This window comes from Amphiura filiformis, chromosome 7 (genome assembly GCF_039555335.1).
Source record: "Amphiura filiformis chromosome 7, Afil_fr2py, whole genome shotgun sequence".
Taxonomy (NCBI): Eukaryota; Metazoa; Echinodermata; class Ophiuroidea; order Amphilepidida; family Amphiuridae; genus Amphiura; species Amphiura filiformis.
In genome coordinates this window covers 71,331,056-71,357,740 of record NC_092634.1, presented here as the reverse complement: position 1 = coordinate 71,357,740, position 26,685 = coordinate 71,331,056, and the positions used below count along the sequence as shown (strand labels likewise).

At 37.1% G+C, this 26,685-nt stretch overlaps 1 protein-coding gene across 1 annotated transcript in view; it reads right to left on the bottom strand.

The window, feature by feature from the left end:
- LOC140158060 (sperm-associated antigen 17-like) overlaps window positions 1-19,910 on the bottom strand; it is an 82,705-nt gene extending 62,795 nt beyond the window's left edge. Inside the window, 8 exon segments of the mRNA XM_072181308.1 lie at window positions 1,506-1,687; window positions 2,413-2,607; window positions 2,887-2,913; window positions 2,916-3,048; window positions 9,011-9,202; window positions 11,871-12,011; window positions 16,101-16,195; window positions 19,751-19,910. Coding sequence (XP_072037409.1) covers window positions 1,506-1,687; window positions 2,413-2,607; window positions 2,887-2,913; window positions 2,916-3,048; window positions 9,011-9,202; window positions 11,871-12,011; window positions 16,101-16,195; window positions 19,751-19,910 — 1,125 coding nt within the window.
- Window positions 19,911-26,685: the final 6,775 nt, after the last annotated feature.

Sequence of the window (26,685 nt, the reverse complement as noted above, 5' to 3'; positions counted from 1 at the left end):
TAATAAGTTTAAGGGATTTTTGAAGGCTTTTACAGAGGGAGATTTTCCTAATGGAATTGGCTAGGGTTCATTATTTTGAAACCCACATTCCCTCTGTATATGATTTTACATAATATCTTCCACAACTTTGAAGAAGAAATTGGTGAAATATTCCACAGGGGGAGTGTGAATTTCAAATGTAATAGTCCAATTCTTGTACAATAGGGTAATGTAAATCAGGACCCTTACTTTGGTAAAGGATCAAGAAAAGAAAAAGAAAACTTGCAAACCAAATTGGCTGGTATGGAATTTCATTTACAGTTTGATCAGCTCGTAAGGGAACAACCCAAAAGTTCGATGAAGTCCTAAAAACTAAAGTCCTTTTGTTAGGGACGGAGGGATTCAAAACGTCCGACTACGTTTGTAAAAAATAGTTAAAACATCGGTCAAAGTTGATCTTTTAAGGTTTAATATATAATTTTAAAATTTTAGTATTTTCTGAAGTACGATAATTGTAAGTCCATTTTATAAAGCAGCTGTACTGCACATTGGTTCTTTTTTATTTGAAAATCCAGCAAGTCCTAATTTTTTTGGTCCTCAAAAAAGGTATGAAGTAAACTATTTTGAAATAAAATAGAAAATTTGTTTCTCCTACAAACATGATTAATATCTTAGCATTGTCGTAAAACCATCGTAAAGCCCATCCACCATAGCGACGTGACGTCCCTGTATCCTATGAATACAGGTTGGAATTGTCTATGTTTGACACTTACGTTAGAGGGGAGGGGGTTTATGGGACTTCATCAAATTTTTGGGTTGTTCCCTAATCGGTCATATAACATCACAGATTAATATCAATATATTTTATTTCGAGAGTTGTCTTGTGATATCTCACCAGAATTATCACAAATTATTAATTCAAAGTCCTATGCTCTATCTACTTTATTCAACACGCACAAAATCGATCAGATAGGCCAACTATATCACTCTTAACGTGGGTCAAATTTTTGGCGTAGTGGTAAAGGCCTAACAATTCTCGCCAATTACAAGCTTATCAAACTATACCAATGAAGTTTGGGATCAGCTGCATACATCACTTGAGAGCAGAGTTTTTTTCAACTTTCAATTGCTGTGATCAAGCATAAATTTTGCTTTATAATTAAGGAAAAAAAACTTTCCTATTTTAACACAACAAAACGATGGGCTATTCCAATTGAAATCCATACACCCCTGGAAGACATTGCCTTAGTCTGGGAGTGTAAATTTCAAATGGGGTTACCTGAATAAGTGGGTCCATTTAAAATCTACACCCCCTGAGTGTGAGATTAAGGTCATGTCTTTCAAATGGGGTGGATGTATTTCAACTGGAATAGCCTTACCCTTTGCTCATTATCCTGCAAGTCGTTAGGAACGATGTGATCTTTGACTGTGTACGTGAGCCTTGCTACATGATGCAGTCTGGACCCATGAGATTAAGGTCATGTCTTCCAAATGGGGTGGATGTATTTCAACTGGAATAGCCTTACCCTTTGCTCATTATCCTGCAAGTCGTTAGGAACGATGTGATCTTTGACTGTGTATGTGAGCCTTGCTACATGATGCAGTCTGGACCCATTAGGTGCTTTATTCAGGAACGGCTCATGCTGCTGCCAAAACTTCTCCAAGTCACCAGTTTCCTTCTCACGCTTTGCTTTCTCGGCTGCGACCACTGCAGTAAACAAGGAAAGTTATGATTAAAAATCAATAAATTCTTGAAAAACAAAGCACCATAAAGGGGCTGTGCAATAATTATGAAGGTAAAATTTCCAAATGGCCCACAAAAAAATTGCTTGCCCCCCCCCCCCACCCTTGGCCTGCCAAAAATTGTTTGGCCCCTCTCAGCCCGCCAAAAAAGGCTTTTTAGAGCGTTTAATTAAAAAGATGCCCCACAAATGTGTGCCAAAAATTGTTCCCCCCGGGCTCATAATTATTGCACAGCCCCTAAATATTTGAATTTTAAGATACAGATATGATATGCCAGTGACAAGTAACCTTTTGGGGGGACACCCTGTAAAACATTTTACATCAGTAATAAATATGTTCACCTGTTGTTTTGACTGCCTGGTATAAATTTATCACATTAGCATGTTGAAGCTATTAACATAATGTACTGTATATCATCATCCACATACCATAGAGAAATCATATAGGATTTATATGTGCACATCCATATCAAAATGATGCACTTGTCGGATGTTACAGGTGTCCTTTGTTGCATAATAGCTAATAATAAATACCAGTTTCATTTCAAAAAGACCATGAAATTTGGGATGATTTGAAATGACCTCCACTTGAGATGAGGCTGGTATTTATTCCTAGCTATTATGTAACAAAAGATACCTGTAGCAGCCATCATTTTGACATGGGATGTATATTGATACAAAATCCACTGACCTTCAGCAGGTTTTTCATCTTCTTCCTCTTCCTCTTCTTCATCTGTTTTCTTCTCAAATCTTGCATAATCTTCAGACTGTACTCTAATGATAGAATCTACATAAACACCAAGTTCCGCAAGTAGAATGAGTAGTGGTGCCTTGTCAAATCCTTGTAGTATTATGTATTTCTGTGGACCATCGTCTGGCTCATCATCTGAAAAAGATTGCATGAACATAAGTGAAACCATGTGCAGTGCTTCAAAAATAAATATAACTTGAGTTTGGTGTAAGCAAATACTACAATTCTTTTTTAATTGAGATGTGCAGAGTCTGCTCTTTTCAATGATATTTTCATTTACAGCGGATTCTTTCTAGATTTTGTACAAAAGCCCCACAAACATGAGTTTACTTCATTTTGAATCACCTTGTAGCCCAGTTAAGGGAAATCAACAGCCTCAGATATCAGTGAAATGAACCTAGGATGTCTACTCACCAATAAATTTATTTTCTTGATCCTCTTCCCTCTCTTCTTCAGTTTACTGTCCTTTTTAGGTGATGGTATTTCTGGTGACTTATTCTTGCCTTTGCCTTTAGCTGGAGACTTACTTCTTGGTCTCTTGCCACCTTCTTTACCCTTTCCTTTGCCATCTGTTGCCTGCAAATACAATCAAAACAGTATTTACTATCCTTATATATCCTGGTTTATTCTTAGTGTAAGAGAGCACGAAATACTAAAAGGATTAGAGTTAGGGTTAGGATTAGGGTTAGGATTTTGGGTTAGGGTTAGGATTAATAGAGTTGGGATTTGTTTGGTATTCTCTTACACAAAGGATACACCTATTTCCTGGATGAATAAAGAGTAGAGACAAGGGTTTGTCATTCTGTGGATCCATGTGACACAGGGGTATAATAGGGTTATGTAAGATGCACTCCCATGGGTACATTAATTTTTTTTTAATTGGACAAAAAAGGTCATGTGACATGAACCTTACTGGATTAGTGAAGAATGGTTTAGGCATGTGTCAATTGAGGGAAAAAAACAATTTGGACAAAAAGGTCATGGCACGTGATCTTATTGGATTATTGAATTATATGCATGTGTCCAAAGTTTGCTTCATGTAAATGTGACACAAGCATGTTTTTTGACATCGCTAATAATAATTACGGGTAATTCAATGTAATTTATAGTCATCCAAAGTAACTGAAGCAGTGAGGCTTAAACAGCACTGTAACAATTCAAGCCATAAGATTTTAGAACATGGATATCAAAAAGTTGTATTTACAAGCCGACGTCAAACGTCGGCTTGTGCTGTCTTCTTCCAATTCTTCTTCTTCTTCTTCTTCTTTCTTTCTGGCAACTCGTGACATTTTGCGTGACTTGCCACGTTTTGCCCTAGCTCTCTTATGCTTCGACAGATTTCAACCATACTTCAGCCAAATGACCACTGGACTAGGCCAAACCTTACATTTGACTTTGACCTGACTGTGACCTTTGACCTTGACCTTATGGCCAAAAATGTTGATTTCACAAAAAATGCTACTTCTTCCACAAATTACATGCAATGATCATGTGACTCATGCATATGAATCAACATGTGGCAGTGCTTAAAACTTCCTAAAAAGAATTGAGGTCAAAAGGTCATTAAGGGGTCATTTCCGGTCAAAATCTGAAAAATTTGTAAAAAATATTCAAAAAATCACTGTCTGTACAAATTACATAGCAGAGAGTAGCCATTAACACACATGCATTGCTATTAGCCAGGGTCTTTAGGATGCCTACAGTTTCGGGTCAAAGGTCATTAAGGGGTTACTTCGGTCAAAAACCAAAATTATCAAAAATGTTCAAAACATTTTTATCTCAAAATGTAAACAGACCAGAATAATATAACCAACATACATGAATTAGTGTTCCCTGATGTATGCATGGTATTTTTTATTTTGGGGGTCAAAGGTCATTAAGGGGTCACTTCCTGTTTTTAGCTGAATAACTTTAAGAATTTTTATCTCAAGAACTGAACATGTTAGAATTTTTTAATTAAATTTGGAACAATGCATTTTGTCGGTGTACATAAGTTGTTGTTTTCATTGAGGTCAAAGGTCATTCAGGGGGTCAAAAGGTCAATCAAAATTTAAAAAAATCAAAATCCATGTTTAAGTTCCGATTAAGCTGAAATTCACCAGGAATATTTCTTATGACATCCTAAGCACAATGCAAGAGCAGTTGACCCCATACCTAACCCAGGGGTCAAGTTATAGGGGTCAAATTGCGGCTTGTATTCAGCGTCTGTTGACTCTAGTTTCTTTCTTTTTTCTGATAAAATATGTTAACAAAAAACCTAGAGACTCTCTTTTAAAAAAGACAATGCCATGGATGAAGATGATGTACACCACACCAGTGAAATGACTTTCTCAAACTGGATGGTTGTGACTTGGCATGGTACAACACACAAGACTGATGAAGCCTATTTCAGCTTTAATGTTCCATAATTTTAACCACACTAGAAGTGGGTCAACATTCAATTGTGTGTTTTAAAGGAGTCAGGTACAGCATTCTAGGAGCAGCAAATAATCAAGAGTGTTTACATCTTCAGTTTCCTTCAATAGGCTTCATCAATCTTTGGCTTGTCTTATAACCAGGAGATGTAAATGTCTATGCACTGATGCTTTCATCAGATTGAATAAGCTCATATCCCGGTTTTATGTTAGGAAATCTTGATGGTAATATTGATAAATGGATGGAGAGAAAGCCCATATATTGGGGAGCCATATGGACTATGAGATTGGTGTATATGGGAGTAACAGTTGCTGATTGTGGAAGGCAATGGAAGAAATATTGAAAGATGACCTACAGTGGGTATAGAAATGTCATAGATGTCATGTCATGTATAGATGTCATCTTTATAGCTGCAACACACTCCATTCGAGTTACTTACTTAGTACTCAAAGTTAATGGTATGCACATAAATTTATCCTTTTTCTCAGGAGGCCAAGGAAGAATCATTTTATCCTTTACCATGGGACCTCCAGGTTCAAATCGTGGCCAAGGATGAAATTTTTGAAATTGTGGTCAAGGATGAAATTATTTCTTCATTGACCTCCTTGATGGAAACTGGGAAAGAATAAATTATGTGAATACTCTACTCTATTGGTCATGGTGATACAAACCTTTAAACAAGTTAAATAGTTTTATGGCATAGAAAAATACAATTCCAGCACTATATTAATTTAATGCAACATGGGACTTACCTGACTTACTAAATATTTCACTTAAAGATCAAACTTATTTTTTAAACGCTCTTGCACAAACTGAAAGGGATAGCAGCCAACGGGGCATAAATTTCACATCATTTAGTTCTAGCATAATAGAATCATTATAGGCCCATGGGTCTAATAGAAATATAATATGTTCATATTTGGCCCATTCCTTGTAACAGTAAGGTGCAAAGAGAATTTTCTTAAATAATTTTAAAGCTATGTGAATTTTAGCTAAATTGGGCTATTCCAATTATTGAAAACCACTCCCCCTATAGAAGACATGACCTTTAATCTTCCACACAGGGCACATAGATCTCAAATAGGATAACCTGAATTACATGTGAAAGAGATTAGGATCATGTCGTCCATGTGGGGGGGGGGGGGAGTGTGGATTTCAACTGGGATAACCAAATGGATATAAAGGCATAAAGGCATGAGACCTAGATGCAGGAGATCAATCCTCATCACAAAGATGTGATGTGAATATTGTAAAACAAGCATATTTCTGTTGATGTGCATGATAGTTTCATGATAGTCAGCAGCACTAATTTCTCTTATTCTGAAGGCCTTTGAGAGAGAGAGAGAAGGCCTTTGATACATCGATCAGTATAATTTGTGAAAACTTCTCAATCCATATAATACCGGTACTGGTCACTAAATTTACTCACCCAACTTCACGTACAAAATGGGGGTGCTTAGCACATCAATAATTTTAGTTACCCTATATAAATGTTGTATATTATGTGACCTGCTCCCAGGAAATGAGCCTAGAGTCGCAAGTTGGGCATTCTGAGAGCTTCCAGTTGTTGAGTTGCTGTTCTTTGTTTGAAGACACCTGTACAGGGAGTAATATGTCCTTTTTGAGTGGGGCCGGACATAATATGTTGTGCTGTCCCCATTAACCATAGACAGCTACTGTCTATGCATTAACAAAGGACATACCACTGACTATACAGGTGTCCTCAAACAAAAAGCGGCATCTCAATAATTTGAAGTTAGGGCTCGAAACCACTAACTTACGCTCATTTTTGTGGAAACAAACCACAATTACCACATATCATCAACATGAGGAAAAAATTCTTGAAAATTCTTGATCTGACAATTAAATACAAAATATCTACTTTTTTTGACAAAAACTTGAATATTACAAATGACATTTACACCTAGGATCAAGTGCAACATGTATGTCACATCTGTAAAATAAGAACATGCAAAGATATAATCACAAATACAAAATGCAAATGCAAATTCTTTCCTTTTCTTTCTAAATTTGTAGAGTTCATTCAGATCAAATTCACAGTTTCTATTTTTTAAATAACAAATTTGCTTAATACATTGATTGTACCTACATAGGATATCTTACACTTCCTAAAATACATTTCTTCCGTCCAGATTTGCCATTCAGTGCAACATAGGTTGATAGAAATACCACAATTGCAAGATTTGGATGAGCTCTGTTCATTGCAGTATTTCTTATAGCAAATCAGTACAAGGAAGCAATGCATTGTGGGAAGTGTAAGACATCTTCTCTGGATTGTACCAACATTTTACAACTTTGATGCAAAAGTTGGTACCTTGCATGACAAACTGTTACTGGAATCTGGTTTACAGCACAAATAAGTGCAAGTATGGGCCCCAGTTCCGGCACTCCGTGTATCCACGGTACTCATATGTCAAAAAACGTTGCAAAAATTCCGGGTATTTTTAAACATGATTCGCGAAACACAAGAAAAAGGGTGATTTTCATACCACTTGTTCGCGAAATGGAAAAGGTGCATGCTTATCACACATGTATATAAATTATTGTAGTTTCATTATTCTTTATTGCGAATCCTATCCACAACTCAACTTAGTTTCATTATTCCGTTTGGCGCAGATACATCACAATGATCACACTATATCAAACAACCTCATGTGCCGTGCATACCCTATACATGTACCTACATGTTTCCGTCAAAAAAGGGGATATTAGAAATGTTGTTTGTATTTCAGCGAAAAAAGAGGCATTGAAGGGCAAAAACACTCGCGAAATCGTTAAAAATAGGGGCGTTTTATCCTGAAAACTTTGCGAAATTAGATGCAAAAGGGGGTGTATTCAAAGTTTGCAGACGAGTATGAGTACCTGTGGATACACTGAGTGCCAGAACCATGGTATGGACCCTCAAAAGAGACCACTTCTCCCATCATAAAAATATCATGCTACAAAAATATTATGCTTTTAGAGTTGGCAATGTACACTACCTCTGTGGAGTAATATGTATAATGAGTATGTATTATGGAGCAGGTGTAGAGGATACTGAATATAAATAGACAGAGGATGTGTGCTGGGATCTTTGATAGTGTGCTTACCTTTCTTCTTCTAATTAACCTCTGTTTGAAAAGTATAATTTACTCAACACATTTAATACTTATGACAAAGAATTTGAACTGGGTTGACAGTGCAACATAACATCTACTATCACATATAAACTTGACAAACATTTTACTTTTTTTTACATTTCTGAATTGAAATTAAGAAACTGCCTTTAATCAATTAACAATTTCATTAGCAACGATTACAATTTAAATATTGACAATAAAGTTTAATACATTTAACTGGACAGTGCAATACCTAGAAATATAAAGATTAGAAAAACATCCAGATATCGAACCGTGTACTATGGGTTAGACCATTTGAAATATGTTTTATTCCTGTGGAAAATTTCAGAATTCTTCAACCTTGCACAAAGGGACTCGGGAGTATGTTTTTCAAAGTGAAATTGACAAGGATTTGTATTTTGAAACCCATTATACTCCCCCTGTATATGGCTTTACTGGTAGCTTCCCCAACTGGAGGAAGTATTTCAAATGAAAATAACTGTCCATACCATTTGAAACCCATACTCCCTCTGTGGAAGACTAGCTAAAGCTTCAGGGGAAGGGAGTGTAGGTTTCAAATAGAATGGCCCAATGTAATTCTAATGATGAGATCACTTGGTTGCCAAGATGCTGCTCTGCAATCTGTGTTTCATACAACCCTAGCATCTTATTCTTTTCTTTTCTCATTGATTTCTGAGGTAAATAAGGCCAATATAATTATTATATAAAAAAAGAGAGCTTTGTGCAGTTGTCCCCTCCCAAAAAAAATCATGCACACGGCCAGAAATGGCCCTTATATCAAGCATTAATTATTATTCCTCTGATGCGTCAGCTTTATTTGTCTTAATATTTCAGTGCAAACACCACTAGGCCATGCTCCCCCTGACCCACCTTAAGGGGATTAAATAAGCTTAAAATTGCAAAGAGATCTAAAAGCTTCATTTTGATTGGTTATTCAGATGATTACACCATGTATTTAACCAATCGGGGAGGTTAATACAAACCTTTTGTTCATCTTCTCTCCTTTTGACATCTGCTTGTTTGATTCCTAGCAATTTCCATTTCAACAGTTTGGCAAGTAGCGGTACGGGAATGGTCTCCCCTTGGTCCACATGGTTCTTGGCTACCTCACAGATCTCTGAATACAGTGGAACATCTTTAGGTTTCTTGGCCTTGGGGTTACCCAACTCATGCACCTGTAGAAACATGACGTAGAACATGTAAATAATCAGGGATAGTAGCGGCAAGGGAGAGGTTTCCCCTTGGTCTAGATGGTTCTTAACTACCTCACAGATCTCTGAATACAGGGGACATCTTTGCATTCCTTAACCATGGGGTAAACCAAATCATGTACATGTAGAAATATGATGTAGCAAATCAGGGTTAGTTTGGTTAGTTGATGCAAAGTATTGGTGACCACACAGTTCAATATCATAGTTTGCTCAGCTCGTAATCAGCAGGAATTATTGTGTTTTTCAACTTTTTCCCATTACAACATGATATCAAAAGGGCACAGAAAAAGTAACTTTTTTTACATTTTTGAAAGGAAAACTTTCTCAATTATTTTTGAGAGTGCCCATTTTATCACCAATGTTAGGCAAAAAAAAAAAAAAAGGTTTGTCTCAAAGCTGACGAGTGATCTGAAAACAAATGCGAAATGCGATTTTTTTTTTTCCAACTTGATATTTTTATGGTGTGTCAAAATTGAAAATTAGTGTGGTGGCTGTCGAATTCAGCAGTGCCAGTGTTGTCTATACCCATCATTTCCAACACACAAGCTATCGGAGCACATGGATTCTCGCCGTTAAGTATTTCTAAAGCAACATCTTTTAGTGTGTTCGTAGTTTTGGTTTTGTGTAAAAATCATCCTTTCTCTTTATTTTTCCCGGATAATTTGATTTTCAAGATCACAAACTCGGATGATGCTGCCGCTGAATCCATGATGACTTCGGGAGTGGGAGGATTAATACTCGCCATGTATTTAATATTTAAATTAAACAAACGTCATCGTATGCGTCATAGTCATTCATATTGCCACAAGACGTAAAATGACAACATTAAAAATGTTGATGAATATTCAGCGAGTACTCGAGTACATGGTGTACAATTAAGATTTTTTATTGTAGGATCGGTCTTAAAAAATAGTATGATTTAAATACGCATACAGGTGTGTCGTTCAGACTACAACAGTGTCATCATAGGTGACTTTTTAGTTAGGCTGTTTTAAATTCTTGATCCAGGAGACGCACTGTGCGATGTTCGATGTTTTTTGATATTTTTATTTTGAGAAAAAAAATCTGATTTTCTCCGAATTTTTCGGGAAAAAATTAAAAAAAATAAAAAATTTTGAAATAAAAAAAATGTCCGCTTTCTTTTTTTTCAAATCGAGCGATTTTACAAATGCGCGCGTCAGCTTTGAGACGAACCATTTTTTTTTTGGCCTTATATCATTTATTGCAACAATTTGTGCTGACATATATACAGGGGTGTGAGAGGTCACAGACCAAAAAAGAGGAAAATTACTGAAAACAGCGTGAAGTCAGGGTAAACCCTTACCATAAATGAAGGCCTTCAATTAGCTGTTTGAAAGCCTTCACTGGTTCAGGTAATTTAGCCTTCAGATAGTAGCTGTTATTTAGCATGTACTAAGCCTTCAAAATGATGAATTATGTAAATTAGGTACAGCTAGTGACAGCCTTCAGTAGCTGGTCAATAATAGCCTTCACTAGCTGTTTAATAATAGCCTTCACTAGCTGTTCGATGATTATAGCCTATTCACTTAGCATGTACTAAGCCTGCAAAATTTAAGCTTATAACTATACTTACATTATCCATGATGCGGCATATATTATTGTACACAAAGATAACTACATGCATTACATATGATATTGTCCACATAACATGCATCCCAAATGTAAAAAGTGAAAAACAAGGCCTATAAATAAAGCTGGAAACTAATATCCAAAGGTTTAGATTCCATCCCCGGGGGGGTCACTCGTATACCAAAGTGGTACGCATGCTCGTCCCCAAAAACGTCGAAAAAGGGTTGATTTTTGGCCTTGTGGCAGCGTCGACGTTTTTAGAAAAAAGGGTGCTTTACAGGTTAAGTTTCGACATTTAGGGTATCTTTTTTCAATTTCAATGGATTTGTTTTAGAGTTTACGCCATTTAGGGGTCCATTTTAGTTTCTTACGCCGAAATACGCCATATTTTAGGGTAAGATTTTCAGAGCCTTACGCCAATAAGGGGTGAAATTTTTCTACACTGATTACGCCATTTAGGGGCCATTTTTGAGGTGCTGGGACGAGCATGCATACCACTTTGGTAAGCGAGTGACCCCCCCGGGATTCCATCTGCATTCATCCACACCAGTTCAAAATGGCAGTTCATATATTCCCATCCTATTTCACCCTTGGGTCAACCATTGAGGAAGTGAAGGCTAGTGAAGGCTATAACTGGCTAGCAGCTATAAGTCAAGTTCAAAAATCGAACAGTTGTAGCTAAACTAGCTGTTCAAAAATGTGAAGGCTAAATTATAGCTGTTCAAAAATGTGAAGGTAATAATTATAGCTGTTCAAAAATGTGAAGGCTAAATTATAGCTGTATCCAAGCATGTAGCAGCTAAGCTACTGGCTGTTCAAACTTGCAACTGCTGAGTAACAGCCTAGTGAAGGCTTAATTAGCTGTTCACGTCTTTGGTTCAATATGGGCTGAAAATGCATAAATTTTGCCAACTAAAAATGATGAGGAAATCAGCTGAAAAGAGGAACTCTCACACCCCTGTGACAATAAAGAAATACTGGCGATGAATAACATAAAACAGCATACATGTATAAACATTCTATGGTTCTACAATGTACCTACATCATGAAGAAGCGACTCCTTGGACACAACACAGAATAGTTTGCGTAGGCCAGAACTGACAGATTCTGTCAGAATACCGAGGTTGTCTTTATCTTCCAAACGATTTCCCACCACAAATGCAACGCTGGCTTTCCAGTTCTCCTGAAAATGGTAAAATAACAAGACAATAATAAATCTTAAATGACATAACAGACTGAAGAATGGCATTCAGCGCCATTTGTGAAACCCTAAAAAGTTCTGGTAAAAAAACTTGAATAGGAAAATGTTTGTGGAATTGTTTAAAAACAGCCCGCAAAGGTTGACCCAATTTTTTTTCCGGTGGTTTTTCCGTGGTTTGAAAAAGTGAAGAGCAAAAAAAAAAAAAAAAAGGATTATAAGCGCTAGCATCCTAAAAGCCCTAAAACGTAGGAGCCAAAAATTTTGACTTCGACGATTTTTTATTAGTAATTACTATCACATTAACAATAGGCCTACCTATCTTGTATCAAGTATCTTACGTAAACATCACCACAATTTTGTAACACATTAATTTTTTTAGATGACTCTTGCAATTTGCCGACAATCACACATAGCTTTGACTACATTTGCCGACAATCAAATGGTTTTGACGACAACAATCAATTTTTGCCAACAAAATTGTCTATTGGGGTGTCACCCCCATACCCCCCCTCTAGCGACGGCCCTGTCTTTGACTTTGACTTTGCCTGTCCCAGGAGCACACTCCCCGTCTAAAATGATGGCCAGACGGGTGGCTAGCTAAGACACCAAAGGGTGTTGGATAGTAATAGGGAGGACCATCAAAATTTCAAACTTATCCTACTGCTTTCAAACCAAGTGTAAATGAAAGAACTGGTGAAAACTATAATATTGGTTTTTGAATGGTTAAAATTGGTCAAACGGTTGATGTATTGTGAATTTTTGAAATTTCTATATATCGCGATTCATGAGACAAGAAGAAGAGTAAAAGGTAAATAATAGACAATATCTATTATTTCTATTATCATATATTTTTAATAAAAATGTGTATTCTCTTAAATATTGCAATTAAGTACAAAGTGAAAGTTAGTTGACACATAAAAGTAAATTTAACTCCAACAACATGTACGCATATATCGGGCCTCAAAATAGCAGAATTAAGCAAAATGTAAACGGTACCGTACATAAAAATCCAAGATGGCCGAATTGGGACACTCCAAAAAAACAACAACAAATTTCCAATATTTTTTTTCTAAGTATTTTGGACTATTGGGATGTTAAATTTATAAACAAAATTTCAAATGCAAAAAAAAATGGAATTTTGACTTAGCTCTGCTGAGAAAGTTAGAAACGGGGTATACTATGAATGTTTGAGCGCATCGTTCCGGGTGTATACTAAATCGAAATGGACTGAAACTTCACATTTAATTGACTGAATATCATACTACTTAGACACTTTCAAATTCGATCAAACAGCTGCAAAATCAAGTAAATAATTTGTAACATCGGCATACAGCAAGATACAAACATTTCTGGAACGCTGGCAGAGAGCTGTAGGTATCCCGGACGTAGATGCAAAAGGGCGTGTCAAAGTTTGAATGTATACACCCGTGCCTGGGACCATCTTTAAAATTTGCAAGGTCTCCTGGCTTCCCAAGCTAATTGCTGCTGGACTTAGTTTCTGGTCAGATTTTCGAAGGCGGTCCTGAGGCAAATTTGCGAATCGCTGCACAGAAAACGACAGGGGCTATCACAACGGGAGTTGGAGGAATTGTTGATATAATATTTGTCTACGTAATCTGAAATTCTCGGGAAATAGAGCAGGGGTAGCGTTAACCCCCGATCTGGGGAATGACCCCCCTAAATTTAAAAAATATTAATTTTTCACCCTCTATAATAATTGGGAATATGTGCAAGCTCGGGGGTGAACTCTGACCCTCTACTTTTGGACCTTACTCCTACCCCTGGCTACACTGCAAAATATTTTTCACTCCCGAGATTTAATTTTCACCCCATGTATTTGAATTTTCTGCAAGCTCGGGAGTGAAAAACACAGGAAAACAACCCCCGACTTTTGGGCCTTAAGGATACGATACATGATTTACCGACAAGCGAATCATTTCGGAATGCGATCATGAATTAAAAAGAAAAAAGTTTCCACAGGCTTCGTTGGGACTCGAACCAGCGATTCTAAACTTCCTTCGATTACGCGTCTAGCGCTTTACCGCTTCGTCCACCGTGGCAGTTGAGCGGATGAGTGTAATGATAAAAGATAAATCTCATAATGCCATCTTTAGCCTTTTGTTTACTAAAAAAAGACGTGTTTTGTAAAGATAGATTAGCCGTTTTATGCAAATAGCACGAACGTTTGGGAAAGGTTTCAAACAAATAATAAAGACACTGATGTGATGATGAAATTGCGTAAGTCGGGAATTATCTGCGTCCGCAATGTTTTGTTTTGGTTTTAGGAATTTGACCTTAAAATTTACGACTTCATGACATTATCATTCGAAATCAACAAAAGATATTTCAACACTATATGTCCTCATTCTTTCTCTAGAATGTTTTATACATGTATGTATGTGAAATAGCTTCAACAATGGTTCGATGCATAATGGTAAAATTAGCCTTGACCTAAAAAAGGGCGAGAGGTACCATATTTACGGATTCAGGCTAAATTTAAAATTGATATAAAACGTTTGTTTTTTGATCGATTACAAAAATTAATTTTGTTGTATAAAGAAATTGTATCTGGCGTGAATTACACTACAGTTTTTATAGGGCTCTTGACTTCTTCAAATAATTTTTTAAATGATAGAGTGAATCCCCTGGCCCTCTATAATTACGGTACGCACAAAAGATCAAGTCCCCTTAATGCTACCCCTGAAATAGAGTAAAAAATAAAAGAATAGCAACAATTCTCGCTATTCGCAATAAGGGCGCCGCCAGCGGTTTGCGATGTAATCGTGATGTATCATGGGAAAAGGTCGACATCCAAGTCCGTGCAATACGAATATTACCATGCTATTACATAGGAACATGTGACAATATTTTTTAGTTTGTCAAAATGAAGGTGTTACACGCGAATCAATACTCAATAATACTTAATAATGTGATTTGAAATGTGCACAATTAATTTTTTCTCTATCGATTTGCGTGTAATACCGTTATATTGACAAACTAAAAATATTGTCACGTGTTCCTATGTACATGATGTAATAGCATGGTAATATTCGTATTGCGCGGACTTGGATGTCGACCTTTTCCCATGATACATCACAATTTTCCCATGATACATCACGATTACATCGCAAACCGCTGGCGGCACCTTTATTGCGAATAGCGAGAATTTAAAAACTGTGTTTTAACAGAGTGCTCTGTGTGGCCTGTGCAGGAGAATAGGGTATTGTCTCATGGGATTATCTGCTCCATTGGTCCTCCCTAATAGTAATCTACAAGACAAGACGGCTCCGACTGAACTTGACTCGATCATGTCGATATAAAAGATTAAGTTTTAAGGGCGATCCTGACTTTTTAGACTAAGGTACCGTACCCGAGCTATAAAGGTTAGAATTGCTAATTTATCAAATCTTTCAACTGTAAATAAACATATCTTTTATTCTGATTTCTGTCGGACAAGCTTTGCCTTTATTTTGTTCCAAAATTCACATTTTTTATAGCTATTTTGACGTAAAAGAGCTCGCTGCAAAACCAGTGATTCCAGCTCCGAAGCTTTCGCGTAGCACAAGCGCATGATGCACATGCGTTTTGACGGCAATTTTCACTAGCAAATCAGGCATTTTCAAGCATGTTTGACATCTTTTACTGCGTGACGCAATTCTGCATTTATTCAAGATGGTGAATTTCTCAAAAAACAGGACGTATTTCTCTGAGAAAATTCCCACAATTCTCACATTTTCTGCAAATTTTCACTCCCTGGAAAAATGGCCATTTTCACTTGTTTTCAAAAAGTTGTTTTGTTGACCTTGTCCTTGCCCTTGACGTTTTTACCCCATTATTCTTGAATTCCCCTCCTTTATCGAGGACAAAGCCCTGTCCTCCTTCCAATACATTAAACCTTCACTTCAAATTGTTTTGAAACTGTTTAACCATGATGCAAAACTAAACCTTGATGCAAAAGTAACAATTAAGTCCTTATAGGGTGGTCTAAAAAGTCAGAATCGCTGTTTTTAAGCTTAACTAACAAATACACATGTACAATACAATCAATGCTGAAAAGTTATTTACTCGTACCTCTTCAAATTGGGTCTGTAGAATACCAGATTCCCAACGAGAGACACCAGCTGAACCTGCTCCACTCTTTGCACGCTTCTTGGACCTTTTTTCAACTTATGCCAGGCTAGTTTACTGGAAATTTGTGAACTTCTTATCCCCATAAATTCACGCCATGCAAGTCGCCATATTGTTGTTCACCGTCATGACCGTGTTGCTAGGGTAAGGTGGCATGAATTAGCCTCTTGAGGGCGCTGTAATGAAATCAACTTTTTTTCAGGCCTGCTTTTTTTTTTTTAAAGCTCACATTCGTGAGATGAGAGTAATGAATAAAATAAATTCTATTCATTATTTTATGTCAATTATTATTATTTGATATAATTTGTTAAATTTGATAAATGCTAAAAACAAGGAGAGAAGAAAATTGAAAGAAAAGATTCAGAAATAAAAAAAACAATAGGCTTATTTTTCTAAGTGGATTTCTTTTGGGGAAGTATTAGCCCTATACTATGCTTGGTATTAATTGGTTTCATGATCTGGAATTGGATTTTGTATAAATCTAAGTGCACAGAATGAAAAGAAGAATGGGTGAAAAGAAAAGAAAGGAAGAAAGAAAGAATGAAAAAAAAAAAGAACTTGAGGAATGGAATAAAACAAAGCAAGAAAGAAATCCACAAAGCTATAGAACGAAATAAAAATGAAAGGGAGATAGGCCTATAAGATCATGAAGATTAAAGAATAAAAGAAATTTAAATTAGAATAGGCCTACTTAAAAGGGAAAAGGAAATAGAAAAAAAGCTAAAACAAGAGAAAAGAAACAAAAGGGTAGGCCCTAACTCTCTTAGGGACCGTTCACAAACAGGGCCATGAGGAGGGGGGGGGGGCTGACTTTTTTTTATCTCTCTGCATTGAAGGGGGGGCTTGAAATATTACCTTGTTTTCATCAGGCCCCCCCGTTACAAGTGTTTGTGAATGGTCCCTTAACCCTATAGGCCTAAGGCCTACTGAGCCATAGGGCCCTACTTTGCAACACGAACGGGTGGGGGGGTGCAGCCCACACATTTTATATTATAAAGTGTTATAATATACCGGGTAGTGTCATATTTGAGTGGGGCCATACGAGTTATTTTTTGTTAATTTATGTCTCAGCTAGATAAAAACGGAACACCAATCTTTTTTATTGCTAGTGATTTTAGTGATAAAATTTTTACCCAGCACTTTACCCGGGGCGGGGAGGACCGACCGGGGGACCGACCATCAAAAATCACCATGTGGGCACTATAATTTGTAAGCGCTCTTTAATGGCAAAGTCATAGTTCATTGAATACAACCGTACATGACAAAACAGGCAAAAATAGTAACTTTGTGCACAAAATTTGCAATTTTTGAAAAGAGAATTGGCTATTTGCTCATTAAAACGAGGCTAGTAGTAGGCCCCATATGGATAATATAATTATAGCGTGCTCTTTTATTTAATGACATAAAATTTGAAAAATATTGCAAGGGAGTGTTCATTAATACTTTGGTAGTGGTAATTTTTCGCTCAAAAACTTTTTGAACCCCCCATGGACCGCTAAACTTTTGACCCCTCTTTTGACAGACAAAACTATTTTGACCCCCCCCATTATCGTATAACAAACATTATACTTAAGGGTATACGAGGTATTGTTGGTCGAAGCAGCCAAAAATGTCGATTTTCATTATCTGAATCAATATATTATTGAAAAATAACACTTAGGTGGTTTGCAAAAGTTCATTCTACAAATCATATACTTTAAAAACTTGCTTAATTTATTGTTGTTAATGAGTTCTGTACGTTTTACAAAAGTGTTGTTGTTTCAGCCCTCTTTACAACATAACTCCCCGGCATAACTCAAGAACCACAGGACCTACAAAAGTATATCTGTGATATTTGAATTCTTCTACACGCTCGCAATGAATTGAGCAATGCAATTTTTGCTCACTATAGGCCTATACCATTCGCAAGATGCTGAGATCTAATTTTTTCAGCTGCTTCGACCAACAACACATCGTATAACCTTAGTTTTGTTTCCAGTGGTGTGGTATGTGGGTCACATGTCATTGAGTGAGGAAAATGCTTGAAACATTCCCGGTGTGGGGTAATTGCACATGTTTATAATACAAGCACAAGGAAATTTTCACAAATTCCAGGGATAAATGAAATAGAGGATTTATTTTGAGGTTCATATAGGCACAGCAGCATAATTTGCTGTGGCTATGATGATCCTGGGATTATGATAGTACAATGCGTGCGAACCGCGCAAAACATTTGGCAATATTGAAGCTTGAATGGTCAAATCATTGTTAAAATTGGAACTTTATTAAATTGATACAAAAAGCTAAAATGGCACAGACATCAGTTTTGGCCCCCTAAGGTAAGACTGTGGCACATGGGCCTGCCAGTATCTGCATAAATGCGTAGCACTGAGTAGCAAAATGCTAGGCCTATACAATTTTCATCATTTTGGAATGTGTAGCAATTATACCATTCATAAGCATTCGCTCCCAAATTTGGTGAGCATTTTTGCTACACAAACTTAAAATTGCTTAAGGCGTTCCTAGACCAACCGAGATGATCATCTTTAATGTTATATTAATTAATAGAGATGTGTGCACTAAGTGCCATAATTTTTTTTTTTTTTTTCCCAAACTTCCCCATGTTAAAAGTGATGATATAGAGAGTCTCAATGCGCGCGAATCGCTCAAAAATAGGTTTTAAAGCGGAAAACTTTTTTGTCCCCCCCTCTTTTAAGGTTCAAAACCTTTTTGGTTCCCCCACCCTTTTTACCAGCTCCCCTACCAAAGTATAATGAACACTCCTTAAGGAACACTTGAGGTTTTGTCTAAGACTTAGGGCCTATAAATCCTACATTTGGGTCAAAAAATGTGCTTGGATACTTGGACGCGGAGTAGGTATTTGTTCAACAGATTTACCACATTCGCCTAGCTACTGTTGACCTAATATTGAAAAGTGTTTTTAGGGGGAAGTGTTAGCTTTTGTTGAATAGGCCCCCTATAAAATAAATTCTGATTGGATGAAGGGAACACTTGAGGTTTTGAGAAAAAACAAATCACAGAATCATATTTTCCACTAGATCTTACACAGTTCTTATGGTGTTATACCGGTACTGCTATGCACTCAACCGTGTAGTGTAAATCACAGACTGTGTAGAGATATTTCACAGCTTGCTTGGAAGCTCTTGGACGAAAATGTGTGCTCAGCAGGCGCGGGAGCAGGCGTATCGAGGTGGAAACTGTGCATAGATGATTAAAGAGTTTAACTTCAACACTGCACTATTAATTTAATTTTTTCGCTCACCTGGAACGTTTTAGTTCGACTAGCGTCTTCAGCAGATGGTGATGCTGTGATGATATCTTGTCTACAATTACAATCGGGATATCTCTCACTGATGACGTCATATGATTGACAGGATGACGTCATAGGATGTTACGATGTAGCGCCCCCCGCCCCCTGGGCATCAGCAAGTTATCCCAGATGGGGTCTATTTCTAGACCTTTGTCACGATTCAATCTTGGTTTCTGAGTCCTTATGTGTATATTGCTTCCAGAACTCTACGGGAATATTCCTTTTGCTCCCGTTCAAGAACTTTTACATTTTCCCAGTCAATCTGGTGTCATTTTGATCTTACGACGTGCTCCCTGACAGCTGATTTGGAGCTGCCAGCGGTTATGTTCACTGATCCTTTTCTCGAGCTTCCTGGCCGATTCGCCTGTATAACTAGCATCACAATCAGCGCAAGTGATCTCGTACACAATTCCAGACTTGTTGAAGAAAGATGCTAAATTCATTTGGTCAGAACAGTGTGAAAATGCTTTTCACAAAGTCAAATCAATACTCATGAGTTCACCAGTACTTACCCCGGGGGTACTTACTGCACCTGATTTTCAGAAGCAGTTCAAGTTGACTGTTGATGCCAGTGACATAGGCTGTGGAGGTGTTGTGATGCAAGAGGGTGAAGATCAAATAGATCACCCCATTTGTTACTTTTCAAGGAAATTCAACAAGCACCAGAGAAATTACTCCACAATTGAGAAGGAGTGTCTAGCATTGCTATTAGCACTCCCGGTTAGCACTGCTACATTTTGATATGTATTTGGGTACCACAGTATACCCTGTGCTTGTTTTCACAGATCACAATCCCCTCACCTTCATCAACAGGATGAAGAACAAAAATCAGAGACTGGTGAGGTGGAGTTTGACCTTGCAAGAGTACAATCTGGACATCAAACATATTAAGGGAAAAGACAATGTAATGGCTGATGCCTTGTCCAGAATTGCATAAAAAGGAACATGTGTGTGGCAAGTAGTCACTGTGTAAGGTGTAAGAGTTGTAATGTAACTTCCAAGTTGACAATGTTATAAGTTCATGTGAATGAGAAAGACTTTAAGAAAGTGTTCATTACATTCAAACTTTCTTCTTAAGGGGGAGGGTGTGATGTACCCTGTATAATTGTGTATCATGAAATAGGGGAAGTTACCTTTATAATCATGCCAGAGTTTGTTTATTATGACATCATGGGGGAAAACCCAGATGAATGCAATAACAACATCATTTGTGAAGACTATTTATTTCAAGGGGAAAATCCCCTGAGACAGATTGTGAAATGGACATAATAGTGGGAAAAACCCACAGGAAGTGATGTAATATTAAAGGTGAAAGTCTATTATTAGAACATTGGGAAAATCCCAGATTTGCTTCAAAACATCATGTTTGCAATAATTCTAGGCAGTCCTGTATCGATATGATTGTGATGTGAATGGATGTAGCTATAGCTCTCAAAAAGAGAGTATTTAATGTTAACCAGTTATTCTGGATACTCAGAGAGTATTTCAAAGTGTGGCCATGGAGAATTCCTACAGTGCTACAAGTTCAGTCTTTGAGCGAAGAAGATATGTAGATGGATCTCGTCAAGTGCGGATACCGTTGTTTGTCCACAGGGCAATTGTTTCGTCTTCAACGACATGCTGAAATATGGTTATTTCAAAGCTACGAAAATGGCCCAAAGTAAGACATAGGGTCTACTGCGGATTGTTTCGGACTTTATGGAAAAGATTACAATTATTATCATCTGGATACAGATCTGACAGGCTGCAATAGCCTTTATTATTGACACAGTTTATAGTGTTGATCTGGGCTAGCTAGCTAATATGCTTACAGTCCAATTCCTTCAAAGAAAGGAAATTGCAAACCAGAAATATTTTATGTAGTCAAAGTACTACTATTTGCCAGTGTTGTCGGAGAAGATCTAGAATACGTCAAAGAACGTACTTCTTCCAAGAAAGGAAATATATTGAAGTCTGGTATTTTGATTCAACGCAACTGTCAATATAAGTGGGGGACAACTGCATCGCAGTCCTGCTTCCTGAAGATACTGTGTGAAAGGTGGAAATAGCACCAAGTTTGGAGAAAGCAGCGCAAGGAGTTTAATATTGGAGAACGGCGCAAGGAGTAAAGTGATTTGGAGAACTGCGCAAGGAGTTACGAATGTGTTTGGAGAACGACGCAAGGAGTTTAGTACTTGGGAGAAAGTAACACCATTTTCGTATGAGGATTTTATACGCAAGGATTTATCAATGCAAGTGTACAAAGGACTTCACTGATTTTCGCAGAACAAGTGAATAAGGATATATTACATCAGTCGTCCAGAACATTGCAAGAACTTTATGATCACCAAGAAGAAGAATGCTGGCTAAGTACTAAATAGTTAAAGAGTGATTATATTTGATTATTATGTATGTGCATTTGTTGTCATATATTGTACCAATCATAACTGGCTTTCAAGTAAAGACTTAGATTTTGTTAGCTTAATCAAACAGTGTATTTGTGTTGTGCATTCGTGTGAATTTGGGAAAAAGGTGATTTTGGCCTTGAGTCAAGTACGACTCGTAACAAGGGAAACTCCTCAGGACAGTACCGGATTTGCTCCATTTGAGTTACTATATGGAAGGACTGTCAGAGGACCCATGAGCATATTACGACAATAATTGTGGACAGGGGAAGTAGAAACCCCTGAAACAAAATCAGTTTATCAATATGTAATTGATCTGAAGGAGAGACTTGAAAAGACATGTAAACTGGCCAGGTCAGAATTGCTGAAATCAAAGGCAAGGTATAGGAAGATCTATAATAGGAAAGCCAGGTCAAGAAACTTTGCAGTGGGAGATGAAGTTCTGTTACTCCTTATACTGGGTCCTATTTCATAAAACTTTAAGATCATCTTAAGGGATCCAAAATGAGCGTTTATTGCGTTTCGACAGTATTTTTTGTGGGACATGAGAGCACCTCAGACCTATCGAATTGCATTCTGAATACGAAGCATGTCTTTCTGATATTAAATAATTTTCATTTTTTTTAAATCACAATATAATACAAATTTTATGACAAATTATAAAAATTTGATATTTTTCAAATTTTTGATATATAACAGTCCTCGAAGTAAATTATATAAATCTAATGAAAGATTCTTAAAGTGTATGTAGCAGGGAGGAAAAGCCGACGGTCAATTGAAAATTTTGACCTTTCATATTGAAGATATGGAATTTATAAACAAAAAGACCTTTTTTTTGTGTGTGTTTTGGGGAAAAAATCCATATCTTCAATACGAAAGGTCAAAATTTTCAATTGATCGTCGGCTTTTCATCCCACCTACATACACTTTAAGTATAAATCATCAGATTTATAAAGTTTACTTCAAGTACTGTTAAATATCAAAAATATCAATTTTAATGATTTGCCATAAAATGTGTATCAAATTGCGAATTTCAAAAATCAAAATTATTTGATATCAGAATGACATTCTTCGTATTCAGAATGCAATTCGATATGTCTGATGTGCTCTAATGTCCCAAAATAAATACTGTCCAAACGTTCATACCCCAGCCCTTAAGTCAGACTTAAGATGAATTTTATATGAATCCTTCTTAAATAATTTAAGATGAATACTTAAAATTAATCTTAAATAGAAGCTTTATGAAACAGGACCCAGATCACAATAAGCTGATCATGCACTGGAAAGGTCCATTTCCAGTTGTGGAAAAGGTAAGTAATAAATTAAAGTAAATAATAAAATAAATTTCGGATTTATATAGCGCCTTTTCCCAGCTAGATCTTGAAGGATTCAAAGCGCTGTAATTTCGCTGCCATGGTGAATCATCACAATCAGATCACATCATCTAGGCCAGTTAGATTACAAAATAGATCGCCAGCAGACTTTCCATGCCAACCTATTCAAATATATTCAAAGCCGAAAAGGTGAAATAGCCTCCTCATGCATTCAGGAAGAGGAAGGAATTTTCCAGGTAGTATGTACATCGGTGATAAAAGCGGAACTACTGGAGAATGATTAGGTACTCAAGGATACCTTGGTTCTTAAACCATGAGGAGCTATTACATTTGCCTCCTTTGGAACCCAAGGAATCGGTGAGTGATTTACATATAGGTGACAACTTAGTTGAGACACAAACAAATGCAGTAACAAGACTACTAGGAAGTTATCACGAAGTCTTAACTGATCCTCCAGGAAAGACAAATTTAGGTGAGCATGAAATTAAGCTGATAGATGAGGAACCAATGAAGAGGAAACCCTACCCTATTACCCCATGCTTTGAGGGACAAGGTAAAGGAAGAAATGCAAACTATGTTGAAAATGGGAATCATAGAACGAAGCAACAGTCCATATGCTAGTCCATTAGTTATTTGCGAGAAATCAGATGGTTCAGATCAGAAAACGATTTTTGATGCTGAACCTATTGCTGATCAGGGAGAAATTTTTGCGAAGTTGGCAACAGATCATTATTTCACAAAAATTGATCTAAGTAAGGGATATTGGCAAATCCCTATGGCCGAAAGTTCCAAGAAATACACAGCCTTTGTGACGCCAAAATGGACTGTATAGCTTCAAGATGATGCCATTTGGTTTAGTAAACGCCCCAGCCATTGTAGCAGAATCATGAGAATTCTATTGGAGGGTGTAACTAAAGAAGACAATTATATAGACGACATTCTGATCCATACCGAGACTTGGGAAGAACACATGAGTAAGGTAAAATAGGTATTTAGTAGGCTTAGAAAAGCTAAACTCACAGCTAGGCCCACAAAGTGCTTGGTACACTGCAAAAACAGCAGAGCAACACTTAATAAACACTTTAACACTTCATAAACATTTGTTTGTACAGTGAAGGTATAGGGGTGTTAATTTATAAACACCAAAACACGTTTAGAAATATGAAGATGTTTATGTTTTTTAACACAAGATAGTATTTAAAATATGTATTTAAGAGGGAGTCCCTCACTGTAAGTTGAGAGTAAGTATAAGGAGTAATCACTTCTTACCCAATTTGACTTTTGATCATTTGAGCAATAATACTTTAATGCAAATATTTGTTGCCGACGGAAGTTGTGATTTGTTGACACAAGAGCAAAAAAAAAGAAAAGGATTATAGGCGGTACCAACATAAAAACGCAAAATTGTCACCCTGGGTAAAAAATATTCTATTGTTAACCAAATGTTTTTCAGCAACATAAACCGACGGCCATGACGAACGTTTTGACACAGCTGGCACCTAATTGGAATCATCCAAATTTTTGTTTTCTTCTTTTTTGTATAGGATAATATGCCACAAATCCATGTTAAACGGTCAAGATGACCTGTTTTTTTTTACCTCATTATTTCGGCAGAAACCTTTCCTGACACTTATTATGTATATTATTTCATAATTTTTGTTAATTTTGGGTAAAGATTAACATTTGGCAGAAATGCGGTAAAAGGCATATTATCAGGTGGAAGACCAATAAATGAAGGTGAAACTGCTTTTGCTATACGTCTTTGTTATTGTTTTATTGTTGATGTTTTTAACGAACTAACAGACACTTTGTATATACTTTACCAGTAAATCTAAGTTATTAACTAGAAAAATAACAAGAAATAAAATACAAGCCCTCAACTTCGCACAGGTGCCATTATACAAATGCTGCATCATGCAGATCCCTAAAACAAGCACCCCGCCCACACACCCATCACCATGGTATACACAGCATGCCGCACAGTGTCATTGCTCCGATATCTTCATGGCAGAAATCGCCATGGTAGGTTGAATCCACAGTCACGCATGGCCATTTTGTTCCGACCTTTGAGACGCATAATGAGCCGAGGGACATGACTACTGACAATAGCCTGGTAATTAACCTCTCTGTGTGTGAGTGAGCATGTATACGCCATTGAGGTTAATGGTCACCAACTTTTATACTGCCTCCGCAGGAGTGAGTGCAGCTAGCCTACGCGCTGCGCTATATAGTTTTTGTAAGTTTTTGAGTTCAAGACGCACGCTTCTTTCTCAAGACGCTAGCTAACGACCATCATATCCGTTGAACATATATATTCAAGTGCAAGGAACCAAATCTGGATTCTTTAGACTAAATCAATTACGGGAGATATTCATCATTTTCTACCCCGGCATCCAAAGATTTATCGTCTGAATATCAAATCGTGCATAGCACATTCACGTGTATCGATCCCGGTATTTCTGCTGTACCAAGTAATTATTAGCCAGGCGATGTCGGTGTGTGCTGTGCCGATGCCGCTGTAAAACGTAGTTAAAACTCTGCAAAGTAAATTACAACTCGCCATTCCACCAAATTGACATAAATGCAATCGGGTCACTCAGGTGTGTCCAAATTGGACATAGGCTATAGACCACTTGACATGTGACGTCATTGCCCGGCAGTATGCGCACGCATTATGGTACTTTCCATTGTTCTTTGCCCTGCAGTGTGCGTGCGCATCGTAGTCTGCTCAGGGCATGTGTATTTTAAATCTCCCACCACATTTCATATAGTACAAGAAAGCCATTGAACAGTGAAGCGGTTCGTTCGGGCATATCGACAGACCAATCCCTCGCCTTTGTTGATAAACAATGATGTAAAGTGGTCTATACGCTGACAAAGTTACGTAATAATCGGATTAACTACCATAGCAATAGGTCAAAACAATTTTTGAATATACCGCGCTGCACTGATACATTCACGCGATACCTCTGCGTTGAACCATATCATGCTGATCACTTGCACCTGTAAGATGTAAGATTAGTATATATCTTTGAAAATACCAGTATTGTATTCAATCTATGATTGCAGACATACACAGGTGATTAGTTCAACCTGCTTGTAGTGCAGCACGATATGTTCAAATTTTTTTTTGACCTATTGCTATGGTAGTTAATCCGATTAATTACGTAACTTCGCCAGCGTATAGAACTGATTTGTATAGGGGCCAACACACAAAGCAATTGTTATACCGTTCCGGATAGTTCGAAGGTGACAGAGGGGACAGGTCTCGTATATAAATTTAGTTCGATTCACCTGTTTTATTGTATTATCATGCGAATTGGCCCGTGGTACCTTACGGATGTCAGACTTATATATCAATGAGGATGACTCTGTCACGAGTGACATGGTATCGCATACCCTCTATTCGCCGTAGAAGTGACGTAATAATTGGATTAACTACCATAGCAATAGAGGAATACAACAATCAGATTGCACTAATCACCTGTGTATGTCTGCAA